The sequence below is a fragment of the Carassius carassius genome, chromosome 40 (assembly GCF_963082965.1).
Source record: "Carassius carassius chromosome 40, fCarCar2.1, whole genome shotgun sequence".
Taxonomy (NCBI): Eukaryota; Metazoa; Chordata; class Actinopteri; order Cypriniformes; family Cyprinidae; genus Carassius; species Carassius carassius.
The window spans coordinates 3,626,243-3,649,576 of NC_081794.1; the positions used below are offsets into that span (position 1 = coordinate 3,626,243).

At 38.6% G+C, this 23,334-nt stretch overlaps 1 protein-coding gene across 3 annotated transcripts; it reads right to left on the minus strand.

Annotated features, from left to right (window-relative positions):
• Positions 1-5,343: 5,343 nt before the first annotated feature.
• LOC132121975 (sarcoplasmic reticulum histidine-rich calcium-binding protein-like) lies at positions 5,344-16,938 on the minus strand. Of its 3 annotated transcripts, XM_059531753.1 has the most exons (8): positions 15,610-16,938; positions 15,295-15,537; positions 15,075-15,255; positions 8,090-8,190; positions 6,226-6,294; positions 6,013-6,067; positions 5,811-5,847; positions 5,344-5,681 (listed from the first exon to the last, which is right to left on the minus strand). In XM_059531753.1, the coding sequence occupies exons 1-8, from the start codon at positions 15,847-15,849 to the stop codon at positions 5,660-5,662; spliced, it is 948 nt and encodes a 315-aa protein (XP_059387736.1). In that variant the 5' UTR covers positions 15,850-16,938; the 3' UTR covers positions 5,344-5,659. The 3 variants fall into 3 exon arrangements, with proteins under 3 accessions (XP_059387736.1, XP_059387735.1, XP_059387734.1); XM_059531752.1 differs by having other exon boundaries at positions 15,093-15,537; XM_059531751.1 differs by having other exon boundaries at positions 15,075-15,537.
• Positions 16,939-23,334: the final 6,396 nt, after the last annotated feature.

Below are 23,334 nucleotides of genomic sequence, written 5' to 3' on the forward strand. Positions count from 1 at the left end.
CACTCCAAGATGCCCCGATAAGTCTTCATGATCGAGTTTTAACACCAAACAAAACTGCGTTGGAATTACTACTTGTACAACTGACTCTTCAGGAAAGCTTTAGTTGGAGGTGTCCATTTTCTTATCAGAATCCCATCACGAACAAAATACCCCTGTGCGACACTGTCATCGAACATTACCTGTGAAAATAAAACATTTACGGTGGCATCTGCCTTTTATTCTTTGATCAACTCACCCCAAGACACAGAAAAAAGTGTATGTGGCCACGAGATGCCTCCATCCACCAAAGATGGTTTTGCACGTTCTGTAGTTGAAGCTGCTCGACTGGCAGCACCTGTGACCACACATGTCAAAAAAACATCATATAAACTCTGCATACTCTCATCAGTATCCCCAGAAGAAACAGGTTCAGATGTAACAATCAAATGGTGATGACAGATCACTCCAAACCCGCTCCCCAGCCAGATTGTTCCCCAAAAATCACGGACATCCCTTCCACTGGAAGAGCTGGTCATACACCAAACTCGACTTCACCTTGAATTAAATGAGAATACAGAATAACCTTATGTAAAGGTATTTTAGTCAGACCTATTACACAAATCAACAGAGAATCACCAGTAAAGGTTTCATTTGAAAAAGGTAATTAACTCCTACTCAGCCAAAACTGCTACTTCGACTGCATTAGACACCATACGTTCTGCAATATAAATAGCCATTTGACTTGGCAGCATATTCTTAAACTGCTCTAAAACAAGTAAATTGACCAGATCCTCAAAAGATTCAACAGCCGATGCAGTAAACCAACACGTAAAACACAATTCTAACTCGCGAAACCAACTCTTTGAGTTTGAGTGAAACGTTTTCTTAGCCCACGAAACTTCTGGAACCATTTCATATGCCTTAAGAACCACACTTTTAACCTTCTCAATTTTGACTATCAGCCCCGCTCAAAGCAGAATAAACTCTTTGCGCCTTACCAGTCAGAACACATTGCAGCATTAAGGTACGTTCAGTTTCCATGTCTTACTAATTGAATAAAGGCATCAATCGCAAATTTGCCGCTACATTAAAGTTAAAAGGTATTCACTTTCCACCACTTCATGTACATCACTGAACATTCTTATCTTACCCTCTTTCTTAAGGTCAAGCCGCTGTTGTTCCAAATCTAATTTCCTCTTCTAAAACCAGCTGCGCAAATATGGTCTCCTGTTCTAATTTTCGATTTCCATCTTTAACTCCATCTTACGCGGTTTAATTAGGAGAACTAGTTCTTTTTGTTGTTCAAATGACAATGCTACCAAAGACGGCACAGTGACCGGTGAATCTACAGACTCTGGAACAGATGACTTAATTTGTTGATTTGTAAGAGTGGTTTTTACAACTCTTTTAGTTTATCATTAGTAGAAAGACTAACGCCATAATGCATTGCGACTTCAATCAATTGATCTTTCGTTAATAAATCTGCTCAGACGGGTTTTCAAAAAAAATTCACTGACATCAATAGATATCATAACTATACTCTAACAATTCCATACAAAACAGCTCTTTAAAGTGCAATACTCACTAGCTGCAAAACTACCAAAAAAAGAAGATGCCATGGAGATTCACCTTCACACCCTTCCTAAAAATAAATATAACTAAGAAAACCCTAATCTTCAAGCATACAGTGGCGGGTTCTTATGCACCTGATACCGCAAGTTGAGAAGAATCACCAATTAAATTGGCGATTCCCTCAAACCTCGGCGTGCTCCCAAGGCTTAGCTCTAACCACCGATCTGCTCAAAAACAACAAACTAAAACAAAACAAATCCAACATACCCAAAAAGGACATGCCGCTAAATCCTAACAGTGAAGTTAATCCCAGGGTCTCCCACTAAAAACAGCAGTGCACAAAATTTAAATGTACTCATCTTTCCTACAAATTGTAACAATTCAAAACAATCCTGCTACCAGGCCAATATAACGAAGTATACACAAATTCAAAACTAAATATCTCAACCAAATCAATCCTAATTAATACAAATTCCAAAACAATTAACAAAGCAAAATATTATCTACTTACCAAATTCATTCAAACAAAACAACTAACAAAATTCCAATTCAAATCTGGGTTTTCGGACGAGCCCCCATTTGTTGCGATCACAAACGATCACTACAAATAAGGAGAAGATGAGTACATTCCTCTTGCAAAATTTGAGCTTTATTTTAGTCATAGTTTAAATGAGCCAGGTTCCTGCATTGTATGGAACAAAGAGCTCCATACAAGGCTCCAGAGCCAACCAGCACCAACAGGAATGTTATACGGGGCAATGGACACCATGAAACCGGTGCTCCCAATCACACAATCAGCCTGTCATCTGCAATACTCAAACAATATACACACATGACAAGGAACGACCAACAGGGGCGTCACAATCACCGAAAACAGCACTGGACTGGACTGAACCTTCAGGGAAAACTTGCTTGTCTTCCCTCTGCTGATCACTCTGTTTTTCACTCATTTCTCAAGAATACTGCATTCAGCAAGGAAATTGTTATTTTCACAGTAAAAACCAGATAACAAGTTCTTCCTACTAAACTCAACCTTTCTATCTGGTTTCCTACAGCTCAGGTTCCTCACTGTCTGCAACACACTACAGAACAAATCACAGAAACACTGCCACATATTCTGAACAGCTGTCATGCTTAGAGAGGAATGAACATAGCACGCTACGACAGAATAGTGGACTTGATAGTGAAAGAAATAACAAACTATTTACCATCTTTAGTAAGAATATGCACACATTCTTGTGTAAATTAATCCATGTTTCAGTATCTGAACAGTAACTCTGAAATCTTTTCTCATCTGTCTGCTAACACACCAGATGTTCTTGTGATTGAGGAGTGTAGAGAGGTGTTTGTTTTGGAGGTTGCATGCACCTTTGACTCTAGTATGGAGGAAGCTTTCATGACTAAAATCATTAAATATCAATCACTCCTAAATACCATTTCAGAAATAGGTTATCGAGGCCGATTACTTGTTTTTATATTTGGCAGTTTAGGACACACACACACAGGTTGGTTGTAAGAGGGCTTCAGCAAATTTGGATTGCCCAAAACGAGGGCCAAAGCCTTGGAAAAGTACTGTGCACTGTCTGCTATTATAGGCAGCCGTCATATATGGAGGAGACGCTGTTATTTATACCCATAAGAACTGAGTGTTATGTAATGACCTGCTGTATGTCACTGGTCCACGATCTTGTACATGTATTTAACTGCATCTATAATATTTGTGTCCTTGTAAGTTACTTCTTTTAAGTGGACTTAAATAAATTGTTAAAATCTATATGTGAATGGGTATCTGATATGCAGGATAAGTCATAGTTGATGGTTTGGTCAAATTGTACATTTTATGATTGGTGGATAGAAATGAAGTGAAGGCACTTCACATTTAATAATTTTGATAATGTTTTTTGTTATTAGTGATGTGTTGGGAAACCAGGGGCCCTCTGGCTTGTCAACCACCCTAATAACAATCAGAAAGATTAAATATTTTAAATTGTTAGGGCTTGTCTTGCCTTTGTGTTTATAATTTACGCCATCAATCTGTGACTAGTCACGCAAATGTGTGTTACAATGTTGTTCCATGAGTTTTCAGACAGTTGCAAATAGTATATATGTTGTTTGTCTCTTTTAGTATGAGATTAATTAGATTGTCTTGTGTGTGTATGAGGCTATGTGGTTCTGTCAATGTGAAAATGGACAATAGATCTTTAGTGGAGTATCACGTTTATAATCTAAGCCATCATTGTCTTCTGTGATCTGTAGTATACAGACTGGATAGTCTAGATGAGGTGATGATGCAATGGTGGAGGTGTGTTTTCTGTGTTCATGCCTGGGAGAAGAATGAGTCTAATCCATAGTAATCGGTGTTGCAAAAATTTAGTTCCGGTTCTAATCCGGGAGGCCATATAGATATTTGTATAGTAATGTTCTACTGTGAGGTGTGAATGGCCCCTTCAAGTGTCTTCGCATCTATCTCCTGCATTTCAGGTTATGTTCTAACTATTCTGCTGTCTTGGCTTGATGCAGATAGGACCAGTGAATTCGTAGCTGTGAATAAAGAGGTATCATATCGATCACAAGTGCAGTATGGAGTACCTCAAGGCTCAGTACTACTCTTCACGCTTTACATGTAACCCTTGGGAGATATCATCAGGAAACATGGTGTTAGCTTTCACTGTTATGCTGATGATACTCAGCTCTATAATTTCTTCGCGGCATTAATTAGGTAAACCGGAACCGGGAACACTTCCAATAACACCCCGATATACTTGCTTCATCATTAGAAGAATGGCATCTACGCTAATATTTGTCTGTTTCTCTCTTGTTCCGAGGTCACCGTGGCCACCAGATCCAGTCTGTGTCCAGATCAGAGGGTCACTGCAGTCACCCGGATCCAGTACGTATCCAGACCAGATGGTGGATCAGCACCTAGAAAGGACCTCTACAGCCCTGAAAGACAGCGGAGACCAGGACAACTAGAGCCCCAGATACAAATCCCCTGTAAAAACCTTGTCCCAGACGACCACCAGGACAAGACCACAGGAAACAGATGATTCTTCTGCACAATCTGACTTTGCTGCATCCTGCAATGAGCAACAAGCAATGAGATAATCAGATAACTAACAAGGAATTTAGTTGACTGTGATTTTTGAAACAACCTGTCCAGACAAATCCTTTGTACAGTGCCATGACATGACATACAGGTGCATTCTACGCACAGTTTGAGGATAGCAACATCTTCCCTGTAGTGAAACCAGCCGATAATAATAGCTGTTTTTTACCTTCTCCTTGCCGGATGTAACCAGGTCACTTAGAGCGGTCAACCCACGCAAAGAACCTGTTCCTGATGGTATTCTTGGCTGTGTCCTCAGATCGTGTGCCAACCAGCTAGCGGAAGAGTTTATTCATCATAAAAATATATTTCATATATTTTTTTATACGTTATGAACAGAACTGTGATACTTCAAACATACTGAAATACTTTAGCCTTGGAGTGAAGGTGGAACAGTGTTTCTGATTTCAGTAAATGAGGAGTTGAGACCCCAGAGCAGAGTGATTATTAAATGCTCAGAGCGCAGAGGGGAAATTGTTGATGATTCACTCACATTCTCTGTAGGACAACACGACACAAATGTGGCTTTTTGTTAACTACTGTCCTCCAACAGGATTTAACACAGACAGCTCACTACCAGTTACAAAAGACACTGTAACAGTCTGTCACAGGCAATTCTAGTTGTTATGAAATTATCCTTTGACTATGTTCTAGTGGCAAATGTTTTTATTTTATTATTTTTTGATCAGAAATACAGTCAAAAACAGTTACAGTCAAATATTATATAAGTATTAAATGAGATCAGCACATAACCATATTTTTTATTTATTTAATGCAGCCTGTAAAGTCACCTTTAAAGTGCCATTAAATGGTAAACATTAGGGTCCTGACAGTTTCTTCCTTATATTTAAGATAAGTTGTCCACTCTCTTCGCTGGCCTCAGAGTGAGAATCCTAAGCTTTTGCCAGTCAAATAGACAGGCCTACAAATTAATGATTTGAGCGCTAGTCTGTAGTTCCTCTGTTCACCAAGAGATGGCGCTTTGAAGAATCCTGAACCTATTCAGAGCAACGTGTTCATCCGCCTGTAGGTGAAGTAGAGGACAAAAAACACAAATAAGGCTCAACCTAAAACTATGCTGATAACAGGTATGAATTGATTCATAATGTGATTATTCTGCAAGTATTGTTTTAAACAGATGTTTCATCCTTACTGGTAGAGAGAACCACTCAGTACATCAAGAATTCCACCTAAAAATCCAAAAAAGACAAAGTAATTACACACACACACACACACACACACATATATTGCTAACAAATAATAGTGTTTGGTTCAGCATAAGCTAAGCGACTTGTGATACTCTCAAATTCTCAAATTAATCAAGAGTCTGCACCCTATTAATAGCAGCATCGTACCTGGCTGGCAGACTGTTTCACAGATCACAGGACAAATGTAACAGTAGGAACAATCCTGTGGAAGAAGAAGAAAAAAAAGGGTAGGTAATGCATAACACGTTCATAGATGTTTTTTTATTTTTTTCCCTGTTAAAATGGGGTGTAGTATGCAGGTGTTTACGTACTTTTGGCCTTCATAAATATGAATTTATCTTATTAAGAAAGAAAACCTACTTCACAGTGCTTGCAGTGTGCTGATGTGTCCCCTTCCTCACAGGGACATTTGTCACAGGTACCGCAGTGCTGAGAGGAAAGAGAGAAGTGGACAGAGATAGAGTAGTAAGCTACACCTCTGCTCTTTACTGGGGATGTTTAGGAAGGGATCACACCAAATTTAGATTTAAGTAAGTTCATGGATTATACTAAAGTTCAGTGGGTTTTGTGTGCACTAAACACACAAAGTAGTTGAAAAATATGTGAAATACCTCATACACTGATCATCATCATGTTATCGTGAATTGATTGATTTCCAGTGACATTAACTCTTTAATCAATTAATTAAATCAATCAAAATACTACAGACTATTAATAAGAATTTCATCAACAAAAGTGGTCTTTTCAGTGCAAAGCTGCATCTGATGTAGCACGATTATTTAATGCTGCCTAAAAGGTGACATGCATATATTTTCACAGCAGGATTTTGCATACCGTAAATAGTCTACATAAAGTATATAAATTATAGAATTAAAATAATTTATTATATAGCAGAACTGCAGTATTATGACAAATGATTGTTGATTATTGCTTCTGAATTTGTTACAATGTCTACAGCTTCAGGCTGTCTACACAAAATGGATATGTTGTTTACATCGTAGCAGCACATTTTTGTTAATGAAGAGAGAATCTGTGAGACTGCAGGACAGTGGCGGAGCCAGGATTTTTTCACAGGGTTGGCAAGGCAGGGGCCAGCAACCAGTCTGGTGTGGCACATAAATCTTCAATATAAACATGTTTTTGACTATAATGTACTGGACTGTATTATTCCTCACTTCCAGGTATTTTAATAAAGGGGCTCACTAGGTATGTATGCTCATAGTTTCTTGTGTGGGTTATTTAAGATGTAGTGAGATTGTGTGCCACATATTTGTGGACTGTTGAAGAGTGTGCACCGTGAGCATAGTAAAACAGCTGATGGGACAGGAAAGTGGAAAGTGTGTTTTACTGACAATTAGTCTAACAACATCTCATCAGACCACAGTTCACAGTTGTTCTACTGAAGCTCATATGGCTGTTGGAGCTTTTCCACGCTCCACCTTGCACCTGGTGCTGAGGCGAAGTTCGTCTCCTGTTTGATGTGGTCATAAAGAGGTACAGCTTTTTCCGCATCTTAATAAATTAATTTCTTGTCAAGAAAAAAAGGTACAAAAACTTAAGTTTTGAGTGAGATGGCCAAAGTGGTGGACAAGCTTTCGTCAGTGGTGGCCACCCCCTGGCTCCGACCCGCTGCAGGATTCAGTGAGCAAGCATACATACTGAACAAACTCTGGAATTTTCGATGGATTTCTTAATTGCTGTGTACTAATATAAATGGATTTAGTAAATGGCAATATAAATTGTCCCTTATTTTAAAAGATTAGATCACTTCTAGAGTAAACAACAATTTCCAACATGTCAAAGTAATGTGTAAACTCATACGGTAAAGTATACCGTATACAATATATATATTTTTTTAATGATAGATTGTTTCACTAGATGAGACTTTTATTCCTTGGCTGGGATCATGTAGAGCCCTTTGAAGCTTCATTGATACCTTAATTTGGACCTTCAACCCATTGGTCCCTGTTGCAGTCCACTTTATAGAGATTTTCTATGACCAATGGTTCCTTAATTTATTTTTGACTGGATAAAGAAAGACATGAACATCTTGGAATGACATGGGAGTGAATTATCAGGAAATCTTTATTCTGAAAGTGAACTAATCCTTTAAATTTAGGTGATTTTTTGCCCCAGGCCCAGTTAAAAACTATCTTTAGATGATTAGGGACCGGGGCATGCGTGAATCAGGAGTGTAAGTGCAGTGTCATAGAAATGTGGTTACCTGACAGAGTGAGCAAAGGGCACAGAAAGAGCCTGAGCTATACATTACATCCTTCGTGGAGACCATCTCTTCTCCATCTACATTTTCCTCATTGGCAGTTTCTACAAAGAGAGAGAGAGAGAGAGAGAGAGAGAGAAAATTAGGTTTAACAAAGATCTTAAATGTTCCTGTCAAAAACACCCCGCAAAAAGATTGCTATCCATGTTTTCTGTGTGCTGATTTGTAGTGAAAAATAAATAAATAATTAAAAAGAAGAATATGACGGAAAGAATGGTTGCTTTTTGATGTTATTCTGCAGATATGTTGACTTCTCCCCTGAACTTTCAGTAGCCCTGTATCGTGCTCCCTTATTGGCTGTTGGTCGTCGCCAATGTCATTTCCTGTCAAAACAAATTTTACACTGAAGTACTATGAATCGCCAACAGATATCTCACTAGCATCAGTGATGCAGTACTGCTTCTCTAAGATCACCTCTTTGATAACACACTTATGCGATTGTCACTTGCGTGAAAGAGCGCTGATTTGCCTCAGATTTCTGCCATTTGTCAGCAATGTCCACAAAACTGGTAATGATTGAATATTGGGGCTAAAATTGGGAAGTGTGTGCCTGTTTTTAGGCCTTGTTCCAGCTGGTTAAGATACTGCTAAGCTCAACTATAAAGCATCAGTGGACAAAGATCAGTGGACAAGTACTTAACTGACCCTTCACAGGGAGTTTAACAGGTGATCTTACCAATCATAACACCAAATCTGCTATTTTTGTCCAACAAACCAAACAGGAGAGTAGATTAATGTATTTGTATAATGTATTGACATTTTGTGAAACAAGATACCTTATGATGTTCATTTATGTTTATTTTGTGGTGTGGCACTTATATGAGATGATCGCTTTATGTGACACTTCAACTGAGGTGCTACAGAGATTTGTCACAGAACATTAGAGATCCACAAACTGGTATTTACTGTTTGAATTTCTTTAAAAATAAAAAAATGTAAAAGCTGAGACTTTGTTTCATACCAAAAGTAAACTGTTCCGTCTTGTCTGTCGTTAAATTGTCATTTTCTTCTTTGCTCCATGATGTAATTTTCACTGCGTGAGAAAGTGTGGCGTGAGAGTGACATGAATTGTTGGACATTGAAACATTAATGGGTGGAGAGGAAGCTTTGCAAAGGATCAATTAAAGGTGATTCTGAAGAGGAAGTGGAAGCTCTCCTTTTGTAAAAAAAAAAAAAAACATGCAAATGAAATCTTCATAGTTCCACCAAGTGAGGACACCAACAAGGGCTGTGTTCCAGTTCACTTTTTTTAATGCCGTCCCTCACTAACTTCCCTCCATTTTCTAGGATGTACATAACTGATTACATTGCATGAGTGCCAAATACTGGCGGAACCCTTGGAATGAGCTGAATTGGAATGTCCTAAGCCTTTGGTAACTTAGAATCCGCTATGGAGTTGGTTTATAGTTTACATACTTCCCCTTCCAAATTTGTTTGATGCAGGATTCTACATGTGAATAGATATGCTTGGGCTGTTATAAATTAAAAAAAAAAAAAATGTATTATAGGGTTTTTTGGGGTGGGGATAATTTAAAGGGTTAGTTCACCCATAAATTACTCACCTCAAAGTCATCCTAGGTGTAGATGACTTTCTTCTTTCGAATCCAGTTAGTTATTTTAAAAATTGTCTTTGATCTTTCAAGCTGTTTGATGCCACTCATCAGGTGTTGCACTGCATTGATCCATAAGAAGTTTAATAAAAAGTGCATCCATCAAAAAATCTCACTTGACTCCGGTGGCTGAACAAAGGCCTTCTGTAGCGAATCGATGTGTTTTTGTAAGAAAAATATCCATATTCAAATCTTAATAATCACTGTAATCTAGCTTGCGCTCACTGTTGTAAAACAGAAGCAAAGCAAAGTTTCCTTACCACTCCACATGCAGATCCATGTGAGACACTTTTTTTAAAAATGGATGAGCTTTTTATTAAACTTCTCAAGGACCGCTGCAGTGCAACACCCACTGAATGGAATCAAACAGCTTGAAAGATCAAAGACAATTTTTTGGACAAACTCCAACTGAATTCGTCTGAAAGAAGAAAGTCATAAACACCTAGGATGACTTCAGGGTGTAATTGACTTCAGTCAAAGTAATTTATGACTTTATTTTCATTTTTGGCTGAACTAATCCTTTAAATGCGATCTGCGATGACATCATAGTCATGTTGCATTGTGGTCTACAGAGCGGCCAGAAGTGTGCATATGAAGCAGACTCGATCAAAATTGAGGGGTCGAGGGTATGTCCATGTCTTACTTCGTCCACTTGACCAAGTGGAATGCACTTCAAAATGGTTGTGGGGATTCCCCTTTTTTATTCTTATTTTTTGTTTTTATATTAAATTAATTCTTACTATTAAAAATTACATTTTTATTATCCAGGAGCAGGATTGGACATCTCTGCCGTACCTTAATCTTCCCATCTTGTTGTTTAGCATAGGAAGACGTCCACTCCACAGTCGCTACACTCACGGTCTTTCTATATCTGTTGGAACTGCCAGTTGGCTGACTTAATCCCTGCTTTGACCAGTCAGTCAAACCTCTTAAAATGTTATGACATGGATATTCACAGACAGCATGACAACTACCTCAATCCTTTCAATCAACTTTGTCTTCAACTTTGGAATTTCATTTCTCTTAGTGCTACTGCCAAAGTTCACAATATTTCTGATGGTAGTCACATTGACTTTAACATCCACCTGTACAAACCTCAATAAGCTGACTTCCTAGAATTTCTGGCCTCATATTTCCCTGCAGCACAGACTCACCCATAACTGTATCCCTAACCAGAATCTTGATGCTTTCTTACATTTCTCTAAAGACCTTTTTCTCCATTTGTCTGTCATTTTCTCTGAATCACAGCTGATTTAAGCAAGTATCATTCTCTCATCTCCTCCCTCTCCTTTACTTGTTTCTGCTGTCAAGGTCACATACTGTACTACTGAAAAAAGTCAGCAACACTTAAGACACCTGCAAACTATTCAAAGGTTCTTGTACCGGAGATCTCTTCAGCTCCATTCTATCATATCAATGCGTTTGGCTAATTTCCCACTCCAAGGCCTGGATGACCACACAACACTGAACACTACAAAAGTTGAAAGCTACAGACTAGTGCTGTCAACTTTTCTGTCAAGATATTGAAAGATTTATGTTTAGTCAGCTCTAAGGTTTCCTGGAGAGAATATGTATCAAAGTCATATCGGCTAAACACTGGGGTGCAGGATTCAGTGCTTGGTCCTTTCTTTTTCTTAATGTATACTTTCTGTTCTTTTCCCTTTCTGCTCTTATTACTTATAATTTTTGGACCCTGCAGGTTGACACATTTATCTAATGTATCTACTATTAAACACTATTCTTGTTTATGAAACTTAATATAAAATCAATTCTGAAAATTTGTGTAATTAATTACAACAAAACAAGACAACTTGAATTATTCTGTTTACATTAACTCAAAGTTTCCCACAATCTAGCATTAAAATAAATTGCAAAAACTTTCCACCCTGGGTCACATGACTATAAAAAAATACAGTTACTTCTTTGAAGTCTCCCTTCTCTAAAGGGCTTTGTGAAGGGCCGTTTGTGAAAGCATTTAATTGTTCACTTTCATTTGTAATGTCCCAGCAAACAGTGTCCCTTTATCAAGGTGTCGTTCTTAGGGGTGCAAAAATGGAATTTGTTTCCTCATCTTAAAGCAGTTAGTTAAGGGAATGCTAGTTGACATTTGTATGGAGCTAGACGAGTCTCGAAAAAGATAAATGCACACACTACATTCACATATGCATACACAGGATTCATAAATACACACACAGGATACACAAATGCGCACAAAATTCACAAATGCACACACAAAATGTAAAAAGCACAGAAGATTCACAAATGCATACAAAATTCACAAATGCACACAAAATTCATAAATACACACACAATTCAGAAATGCACAGGACAAGATTCAGAAATGTATTTCTGATGCACACACAAATATACCTTGATTTACAAACTGCTTGCGGTCTGTGAACTTCACTGCATTTGTGTGTGAATTTTGAGACTCCCCTGACTTGGCTCGACACACAAATGCATTTTTTTTAAAACGGGGAATGATCAGCAACCAATCAGATATCTCCCTTGTTTTAGCCAATCACAAGAACGCACCCCACGCGGGGGGATTGTTTACTTCTAAGCCAATCACATGAACGCGTTCACACAGCGCGATATGCCTGTGTCGCGAGCGCGAGCTAGCGCCGTGGAGTTCTGTCTTTCAGTTGGTTGAGACCTCAACATGGCTTCTGGCAACAACAGGGGAGCGGTATAGTTATCTCCTTGTTATGAGATGTTGTTTAATTGTTAATGTTAACCGGTTTAATTGTGCAACTATCAACATAAGCTAGCGAGCTGGCTAGGGTCAGGCTAGTATCTTTCCATAAAGTTGACATTCTTGTGAATTAAGTGACTGTTTGACAGGGTCTGTCGCCCCAATCCGAGGTAGCAGCTCGGGCTTTTGTGTAGTTATTGGCCCCAATTTTGTGTTGTAACGTTAACTTATGTGAAACAGGTGTTTCTAATTCTGACTCCCCTCGCGTGCACGTGCATGACGCCAGTTGCGAAAACAGACAGTAGTAAGTAATACATTGCAATTTGTGAATTGGGGTTTGATGGTGTTGAGGATGAGATGTGTCTCAAGAATGAGTTTATTTATGAATTTGGCAGTTGACAAATGTCAAATAATGTATTTCATGTAAATTATATTATGCTGTATGAAGCACACGTGCATACAACCATGTACATAATATCTGTGTATTTTATTTTACTGTACTGTAATTGGTTCAGTGTAATGCTGTTGTTGTATCTGTGTACTTGAAAGCTCTTTCTGTTACAAGAAATTATTTAATTATCTTTACAAACATATTTGGCAATAAAGGTCCCTCTGCTACCTCTGACTATAGACTGTAGTGTCCTGATGACCCTTATAAAATATTTAACTATTTAGAATTGTTTTCAGGCAAAAGCTGTTTTATTTGCTACTAACACTGATACTGTCTATCACAGAACCATTTACACAACCCCAATTCATGTTATGTTACTCTTCTGTTTGCAGTTATCCTAATAAATGTACTTTTAGTACCTCCTTTTCATCATATTTTTATTATGATTTCACAGTTCTGTTGTGAATAACATGAGATGGGAAAATCATTAAGTGTTTTTATTTACAGTTTTACAATCAAATAGAAATTACAATAAGCAAACATAATGTTGCAATAGAAAAAACGAGCAGTTTTTTTATTGCTTTACTGCAGTAAAACACACAAATGACAAAAGCACAGCTAGACAGTCCAAGCTGTAAATCAGATACGTTTAGTTAAATACACGATCAAACACCGATACACAAATTGCAATGTATTACTTACAACTGTCTGTTTTCGCAACTGGCAACATCGTATATGACGCCATGCGCGTGCACATGAGGGGAGTCAGAATTCGGCACAACACCTGTTTCACGTTACAACACAAAATTGGGGCCAATAACTACACAAAAGCCCGAGCTGCTACCTCGGATTGGGGCGACAGACCCTGTCAAACAGTCACTTAATTCACAAGAATGTCAACTTTATGGAAAGATACTAGCCTGACCCTAGCCAGCTCGCTAGCTTATGTTGATAGTTGCACAATTAAACCGGTTGACATTAACAATTAAACAACATCTCATAACAAGGAGATAACTAGCTAAACACTTTAAGTTATACCGCTCCCCTGTCATTGCCAGAAGCCATGTTGAGGTCTCAACCAACTGAAAGACAGAACTCCACTGCGCTAGCTCGCGCTCACGACACAGGCATATCGCGCTGTGTGAACACGTTCATGTGATTGGCTTAGAAGTAAACAATCCCCCCGCGTGGGGTGCGTTCTTGTGATTGGCTAAAACAAGGGAGATATCTGATTGGTTGCTGATCATTCCCCGTTTAAAAAACACGTGTGTCGAGCCAAGTCAGGGGAGTCTCAAAATTCACACACAAATGCAGTGAAGTTCACAGACTGCAAGCAGTTTGTAAATCAAGGTATATTTGTGTGTGCATCAGAAATACATTTCTGAATCTTGTCCTGTGCATTTCTGAATCTTGAGTGCATTTGTAAATGTTGTTTGCATTTCTGAATTGTGTGTGTATTTATGAATTTTGTGTGCATTTGTGAATTTTGTATGCATTTGTGAATCTTCTGTGCTTTTTACATTTTGTGTGTGCATTTGTGAATTTTGTGCGCATTTGTGTATCCTGTGTGTGTATTTATGAATCGTGTGTGTATTTATAAATCCTGTGTGTGCATATGTGAATGTAGTGTGTGCATTTATCTTTTTTGAGACTCGTCTAGCTCCATACATTTGCCACTGAGATCAAAATATGTTTGCTTTGTTGGTTGTTTTTAGATGGCAGCTAAAACTCAAATGCACTTCGGTGCTTCTGAATTTTATGTTGATAACAAACTCTAGGTTTCAGAGTTGGCCAAACAGTTGAGTATATGAAACGCATACACCATGTGTTAGGTTTGTGTCAACAACATTCAGCCAGAAAGGACTTCAAGTGTTTGGAGTATTTCAGCTGCTGTAGCTGTTCTGATATCGCGAGCTATTTTAGGGCCAATGTGTGACTTCAAAGACTCACTGAGAGGCATTAGGTTATAAAACATGTCATTTGCTGTGAAGACTAACAATGTTTTTTTATAATACATTATCAGTATTGATTGATGAATTGTACTAAGTAGTATGTTAAAGTAAACATTACTCAGGAACTTAAATACTGTATTACCATTAAAATTATTATTTTATAATCATTCTTGAGAAATAAGAAAACTTCACGTGTCAGTAAAATTTACTTGAGGTTTCTGAGTTAATATAATATTAACATTGATTGTGAAGTCTATTTAATGATTAATTCAATAGTTACCTTCAACAGTATCTTCACCTTCATCTCCAGCCTCCTTGTTATCTTCATCAGCAGTTTCCTTCTCATCTGCCTCTTCCTCTTCCTCACCTGGTGTTCCCTCATCCTCTGTGGCTGTTTCTTCTTCCTCTGTTATCTGTTGTGCTGAATCCTCTTCTTCTGCTAATCCTTCCTGTACTTCTACCTCCTCTTCCTCTGCCTCCTCCTCTTCTGCTACTTCTACATCTTCCTCTATGTATTCCTCCTCTTCTTCTTCCTCTGTTACTTCCTCTTCATCTGCTCCCTCTTCTGCCTCATCTTCTGCAGCGGTTTCTTCTTCCTCTGTTATCTGGTGTGCTGAATCCTCTTCTTCTGCTAATCCTTCCTCTACTTCTACATCCTCTTCCTCCTCCTCTTCTGCCACTTCTACCTCTTCCTCTGTGTATTCTTCTTCCTCTTCATCTATTAATCCTTCTGCCTCATCATCCTCCTCTTCTGCCTCAGCTGCTTCTGCCTCCTTAGTTATCTCCTCTTTTGGTGTCACCTCTTCCTCATTAACTTCCTCTCCATCGTCTTCAGCTTCCTCTGCTTCCCCATCTCCTCCCACTTTTTCAGATACACCTCCAACCTCCTCCTCATCAGCCACCTCCTCTTTCTCACCTCCAGTATGGTCCAGACCACTCAGCACCTCGGCTTCCTCATTTCGCAGCCTTTCTTCAGCCTGCACAGAATCCCCGAACAGTCCAGTGCAAAGCAGAGCTACGATAAGGCCTAACAGCCAGCTATGTGAAGCTACCATCTTGCAGTCGCTCCCTCACACAAATAAAGTCAAAGAGTTTATAAAAAATGTGTTTGCATCTACCCAAGAAAAGCAGTTTCTTATGGGGTTCAAAGATCCACGATCTTTTGACCAAGTACTTGCAGTCGCTGGATCCACCAGAGAGAATTAGAGAGGTAGTCGAGTGACAGTGAGGGGGCTGGTCTCTGTTGTAAAGTCACATGTACACTCACACCATTCAGAGAATGGTGTAGAACAGAGGAACATACTGAGATGATTGACAGGGCCATATGCACAAGACACACTTCTAATGCCCTTTATTATTACTTCTTTGTCTATGTGAGAGAACATTAGATACATAGAAGTGCTCATGAGTAATGGAAGATTATAGGAAGGTACAAATCAACTTAAGGACCAACATTACACAAACATAGACCTAACAGGGTAAGGCCACCCCTTTTTTGACCCTCCTTAGCCCTGGCTGGGTCTGTTGGGTGGGAAGCTCTCAATAGTAGCAGTACAGTAATAGTAGAGTGCATGATCTGACCTTCAATAGATCACTCAGCTGCTGAAACTCCATCCCTCCCTCACTCGCTTATGCTTTCCTATATCAGGTCCTTCTCTAAAGGTCACCTCTATACATCTTAATCACTGCATACCCTGATATCTACTGCTGTATGCACCTGCTACCATTTACATCACCAGATGGAGAAAATTAAATGGATTCGTATTCACCTTTGGGAAGATTTTCACATCTAAACACTCTCCACATGTTCCTCTAGAAGCATTTTCTTAAAGCAGGATTCTTTTCTAACTCATACCTGAAAACTATGGCACTTTTTGTCCACAAAATTGTAAGAACACATACAGTATATACCTTCTTTGGGGAGTATTATCACTTAAGCATTGCAAGCCATGCTTGATTTTCTTGTGAGTCTTTGACATAGAATGCAATGCATACTTGTTTGCTGGTGCTTAAAACAAATCTTTTCCAGAAATGACCTTGAGTTCTTTCTTTATCCCAGTAGTATTAAAAAATGTTTTTGTTAATACATTTTCAGTTTTTACCCAAAATTAACATAAGTTCCTATGGAGACCGGAATATGACAACAGTTCTACCAGAAAGACTCGGGAGATAAAATGTACGAAGCATACATTTATTGACAACTCAGCAAGCATTATTATAAATTTCTTTGGCGGAAGGCCCCGTCCATAGTTCGTAAGCCGAGGGTAGCGGACCAGCATTTCCTGCCTGAAGACGAAGGCAGGGGCGCAGCCGACCCCCCTGGAAGGTAAGGACAGGACCATCCTGGTGGTGGTGGGGAGGGTGGAGGTTGTTATCGCGTCGGCATCTGCGAACTCAAACATGTGTAAGTACCGATCTTTTATATATAAAATAATAAGGCCAGAGCAGTGATAGGGTCCACGATAGGCCCCCACAGTGGGAATGGCCCCGGCGGGCCAGAATAGTGATGCAGGCCACGAAAGGCCACAAAAACAGCCCCGGCGGGCCAGAACAGTAATATGGGCCATGAGAGGATGCAGTGGGAACGGCCCCGGCGGGCCACAGAAAATGGAACGGCCCCAATAGGCTTTAGGAAAAGCCTAGCTAGGCCTAGAAAACCATCAATGGCCAATTTTGCGAAGGACATTAATAGACAGTTGTAAACAATTCACTTACCTGAAGGTTACGATAGGTCAAATGAGCTAAAGCTGCTTTAGGGTGAGTAATGTGAAGCCTCGTTAGGCCATGTAAAGTGAGGCCCGACGGACTGTGATGTGAAAGCCTCGTGTGTAGATGACCACGATAGGCCATTGTATGTGAAGACCGTGATTGACTTAACATGAGGAGCATGTGAAAAGGACCACCACCATTAGTTTGCGAAGAGTATTAAACTGTACCTTGCGTTTTATGTGAAATAGTTTAGAGATTAAGCTTGACAGAAATATGGTGGGGACGATCATGTACATAGCAATTGATGTGGATTATGATAATTCGAAACCACCGCATTGAGTGAGAGAGGCCATTAGTTTAGGTTAAATGATAGAGGTAGAATTAAGGTCCTAGCAGTGACTTAGGACCAAATACAGATACATAACATTCCTTAGGCTAGACTCCTGTGCACACTTGATAGAACTCCATCTAACTGAGAGAATCCGCAGAAGAAACAGATTCCCTCCCAAAATAGAAAATGAGCCAGATCAGCAGGACCATAAAAAAAAAAAAAAAAAAAAAAACTCAGTGTTAAGTGAAGACCTCGATAGACTATAATATGTGAAGGCCAAGATAGGCCGTATTTCATGAACAGTAATTGGACAAACTTAACTGATAGACCACATGGTAGGAGTTATGCAAGGTGCCACAACAGTGCGTGTAATGTGAAGGCCGCAACAGCCAAGTAAGACCGAAGTCGATAGGTATGAGAGACAGAATGAACCAACAACAGTAGATGCGTGAAATAAACAAGCCTTGATTGTATCTTAAAGTCCACATAAAATCGAAATTGACTTAAACTTACTAGCACACATTGCTAATCTTGATGTAAACAATTAATCATTGTTTGTCTTCGTAATCTTTAATCGAAATCTGAACATTTATTTCCACTCTGTAATGCATTGTTTTTCTGATGACGTCAGTTTGACAGCATGTGCAGAACATGGTTCTCTGCATCTGCAGCCATAGAATCCCATTCCAGTAGGAAGCATTCAGGAATAGACGCAAATGAAACAATGACTGAATAAACAAAGATTAAAGCATTGGATTAAGACAACAAATATCTTAAGTGTGCTAGACAAAGCATATTTTCACAGAAATTAATAATGCGAACAACAATCTTTATCAGTATAAAAGATTGTAGCTTTTATTACAAGCCTTAAAATGCCTCATTACGAAAGAGTTATTCAAAACATTGCATGCAATATGATCACCATCTTAATTATGCAGTGCGAGTCTGCTAGATAAACAAGCACGAAACGCCCAGTGCTTTATCTTGAACGTGTGAGTATAAAACCTTGCAGAGAATAAAATTAATGCCCAAGCGCCACAAGTGCATAGAACAAAAATGATACTTATAATGCTGTAGACTGATGAAGTGATGGAGGCGAGATGCTGAAAGAGACCGGCAGCCTTGATTCTGTCTGCTGGTCCGGAGAGACTTCATTCGTGCAGGTTCACGTGAGCGTGCAGATTAAATATTTGTTGATTGAGACCCAAGCATCTCGGAAAGCACCGGCGTTGCAGAGACCGGGGTTTTTTTTTTTTGTTTTTTTTTTTGCTGCGGGTTGCTTTCCTGTCTGGGGTTTGAGGTGACCACAATAATGTCATATTTAGCCCCTAGAATGTGAATTCTACTTGTAAACCACTTTTGAAACGCGATTGGGCTAGTTTTTAGTAGTAATTGGTGGTTTTGAGAAAACCTGGCAACCCTGGAAAGCACCATAGACCGTATAAGAAAAGCACACGGAAAGGAAAGCACACGGAACTCCGCCAATGTTTCACATCCTCTGCCGAGAAAAGCAGAAAGCCTGTATATCATCCAACACGAACGACCGCAGATAGTCACCGCGACACCGAGCAAAGCCAACGATCCCGTGTGCATCTTGAGAGGAACGTCAAACTCGCGATAGTTTGCAGGACATAAACTTAACTATAGCAAGTAAATCAATAAACGCGACAGCTTGAGCAAGGAACAATCGCGTCGGCATTAGTGATGTGTCGTTCTTGAACGATTCGTTCATTTTGAACGAATCTTTAATGTGACTCGGGAAGAACGAGTCGTCTCGGGGAGTGATTCGTTCAGTCGCGCATGCGCATTATTCTATAGGTTCTGTTCTAGTAGTAGTGATTCACCTGTCAGTCAATGCAGTCTTGAGCCGGAAAGAGAATTGATTAGTTCACAGTTCGGGTCTATCGGGTTTTTGACTCGTTACTTAATCACGTGACAGCAGCTTACGCTTACCCAATGCAGTCTGAGCCGGAAAGAGAATTGATTAGTTCATAGTTCGGGTCTATCGGGTTTTTGACTCGTTCCTTAATCACGTGACAGCCACATACGCTAAAACCAATGCAATATGAGCCGGAAAGAGAATTGATTAGTTCATCTCATGAGTCTTCGGGTCGGGTCGAGTCATTCCTTAATCACGTGACAGCCCCATACGCTAAAACCATAGACAGTAAAAGAATGCAGTATTGAGCCGGAGAGAGAATTGATTAGTTCATCTTTCGGTTCTTCGGGTTGTTCGTTCTTTTGTCCCGTGATGTGACAACATTGGCTAGAGTAATTATTAAATCAGATAAACCATACTTTTGTAACATATGACACTTTATAAACATTAAAAAACACTGTGTACATACTTTTGAATTGTTGTTTATTGTTTATTTTTGTGCCAGAAAAGCTATGTAACAAAGAGGACAACTATTCCAAAATAAATCAAAATAATAAAAAAGTAAATAATTAAAAATAAAAATAAAATTAAAAGATAATAAAGCCACAGGGTCTAATAACCTTAACAAATGAACTTTAAAAGTACAATATAAAAAAAAGAAAAAAAAAAAAGAAAAACTAAATATTGCAAAACAAGCTTTGCTTTTTTAATATAATAATTTAAAATGAATACATTTTAAAATAAATAACACTTTTGTGCCAAAATAAAAACTTTATATCAAAGAGGATAACTATTCCCCAAATAATTTTAAACCATTTAAATAAAAATAAATGAAAATTAAGAGATACTAAAGCTACGGAGCCTTATAACAATAACAAATTACCTTTAAAATCACAACAACAACAAAAATATTGCACAACAAGCTAGTCTTTTTCTAAATAAATAAAAATAAATAAGCTTTAAAATAAATAACACACTGTGGCTATATTTTTAGGACTTGCTTTAAGGCATGTTTGCATTTAAAAAAAACAAGCTCCCTGACCTTGGATGGGCTGAGTCTGTTTCTTCTATCTGAGATAATCTGCCCAGTTTTAGAAAAAATTCTTTCAGATGGCACAGATGTGGCCACAATGCAAAGTCTTGTCTTAGTGACTTCAGAAAGGCTTTTGTATACTGGTGAACATCTCCTCCACGGGCCAGAGGGTCTGATGTGCGGGGTAAGAGTGGCTCTGCAAGGTAGGCCTGCACCTTTATAGCATCTGAGGTCTTAGAAGAGGTAGCAGAAGGCCTCAAGCTTGCTACCCTCTCGTCAAAGTCTTCCCAAAACATGGCCCCTGCACTGGCAGTCGCACCAGGATCTGAAGTATCCTCCTCACTCTGAGCTGGGTTAAAACTGTTAAAGCTGAAGTTATCATAACCTTAATGTTTTAAACTAACATTAATAATTCAAATTCAAAATGTTATTTGCTTTTAATGTATATGTCATTATGTCCTTTTTTGAGCAATCTTCTTATACATATATTACACCAATATGTCAAGTCTGCCTAGGAAAAGCAATTATTATACCAGAAAACTCAAAATTGGAGTAAAAATGAACAAACTAATATAAATACTTTTTATTGTAAGCTTTAATTATTATATTATTATATAGCCTAGTGTTTGTTTACTGATAGACAGTCAAAAACACAAATTAATCAATATTTTATTTATAACAGGGTTTTATTTATTTATAAAATAATAACAAACCACAGATCCTTAACAAACAGTAACAAAAACACAGTGACAGAAAATGTCAGAAATAGCGTATGGGGCTGTCACGTGATTAAGGAACAAGTCAAACTCGACCCGAGACCCGAAAGACTCATGAGATGAACTAATCAATTCTCCTTCCGGCTTAAGACTGCGTTTGTGCGTTAGTTTTGCGTATGGATCTGTCACGTGATTAAGGAACGAGTCAAACTCGACCCGAGACCCGAAAGACTCATGAGATGAACTAATCAATTCTCTTTCCGGCTCAAGACTGCGTTAGTTTTGCGTATGGGGCTGTCACGTGATTAATGAATGACTTAAACCCGAGGACTTCTTGTCAGATGAGAGGTTAGGTGAGCTAATCACAGACTAAAGACCCAGGTAAAGAATGATTTTTTTTTTCTGTATCCTATAGCATTTTAGTTTTGTATTGTTTTTAGTGTGATCAACGTTTGCGTAAGTACTAGATGTGTTGGGGAAGTAACACATAACATTTTCATTACATTTTGCTAAAATGAACGAAATGAACGAAATGACTCGAAAAAAGATTCGTTCATTTTGCTGAACGAGACTCAAAAGTCCGAGTCGGTAAAATGATCCGAACTTCCCATCACTAGTCGGCATCTGCAGTTGTTATCACGTCGGCATCTGCAAACTCAAACATCTTCTTCTTTTAGTTGTTTGGCCGTTCACTCCATAGGAGCATTACCGCCACCTACTGAATATTTTATCCATCTGGGTAATGAATCTGTATTGTTTTCAACAAAGTTAAAAAAAAAAAAAAAAAAAAAAATTGAAGGGAGGTGGATACCCCACCCACCCCAAAGGATCAGAGCCCAGGCTTCAGCTGACGCTGCGTGTTCAGCTCCTCCAACTTCCATACTGGGCTCCTAAGCCTTTAAGGCAGGCAGAGGCACCATACATCTCACCCTCAGACCCTATATTTCTATATCCTGTAGCATAGACCTGTAACCTCCAAAAAGGTTAAAACAGCCCTATATATCTGTTTGTCACTTAAACCCTTCCCCAGAAGATCCACAACGCTCACTGGTCTATTTTTAATACTATTAAAAAGACTGTCACGCTGATCATCATATTTACCACAATTAAAAAGCACATGCTCAACTGTTTCTAAAATATTACATTCGTTACACATCCCACTTTCATGCTTCCCCATTAATGCTAATGTTGAGTTTAATCCTGTATGTCCCATTCTTAATCTAGATATCATTACTTCTTCTTTTCTATATCTTCCAAAAAACTGTACTTTTTTCCCTACTGATTTCTCAATACTATAAAACCACCTACCTGTTCTGCTATTTTCCCATCTTTGTTGCCATTCTTGTATTAATTTCCTATTAATCTCAGATTTTATTTCACTTCTACCCAAAGGGACTTTAACTTCCACCATGTTTTTCTTTAATGCCTCTTTTGCTAATTTATCAGCTATTTCATTCCCTATTATCCCTATATGTGCTGGTACCCAACAAAAATATACAGTTATACCTTCCATTTTCAATCTGTACAATAAAGTATAAATTTCTATTAACAAATCTTCTCTATTACTTTTTGTAGACTTTATACTTTTAAGAGCTGATGAAGAATCTGAGCAAATTAAAATCCTGTTTGGCCTAACCTGTTCAACCCATTGTAGTCCTACTATAATTGCAGTTAGCTCAGTAGAGTACACAGACAGTTTGTTACTTAGCCTCAAGCTTATTTCTGTCTTAAAATTTGGAATATACACTCCTATGCCCACTTTTTGCTCAATTGGATCCTTAGATCCATCTGTATAAATCTGCACAAAAGAATTAAAGTTTTCTCTCATAAAAACATTAACTCTATAACTATTACTGCATATTTCTTCTGCTT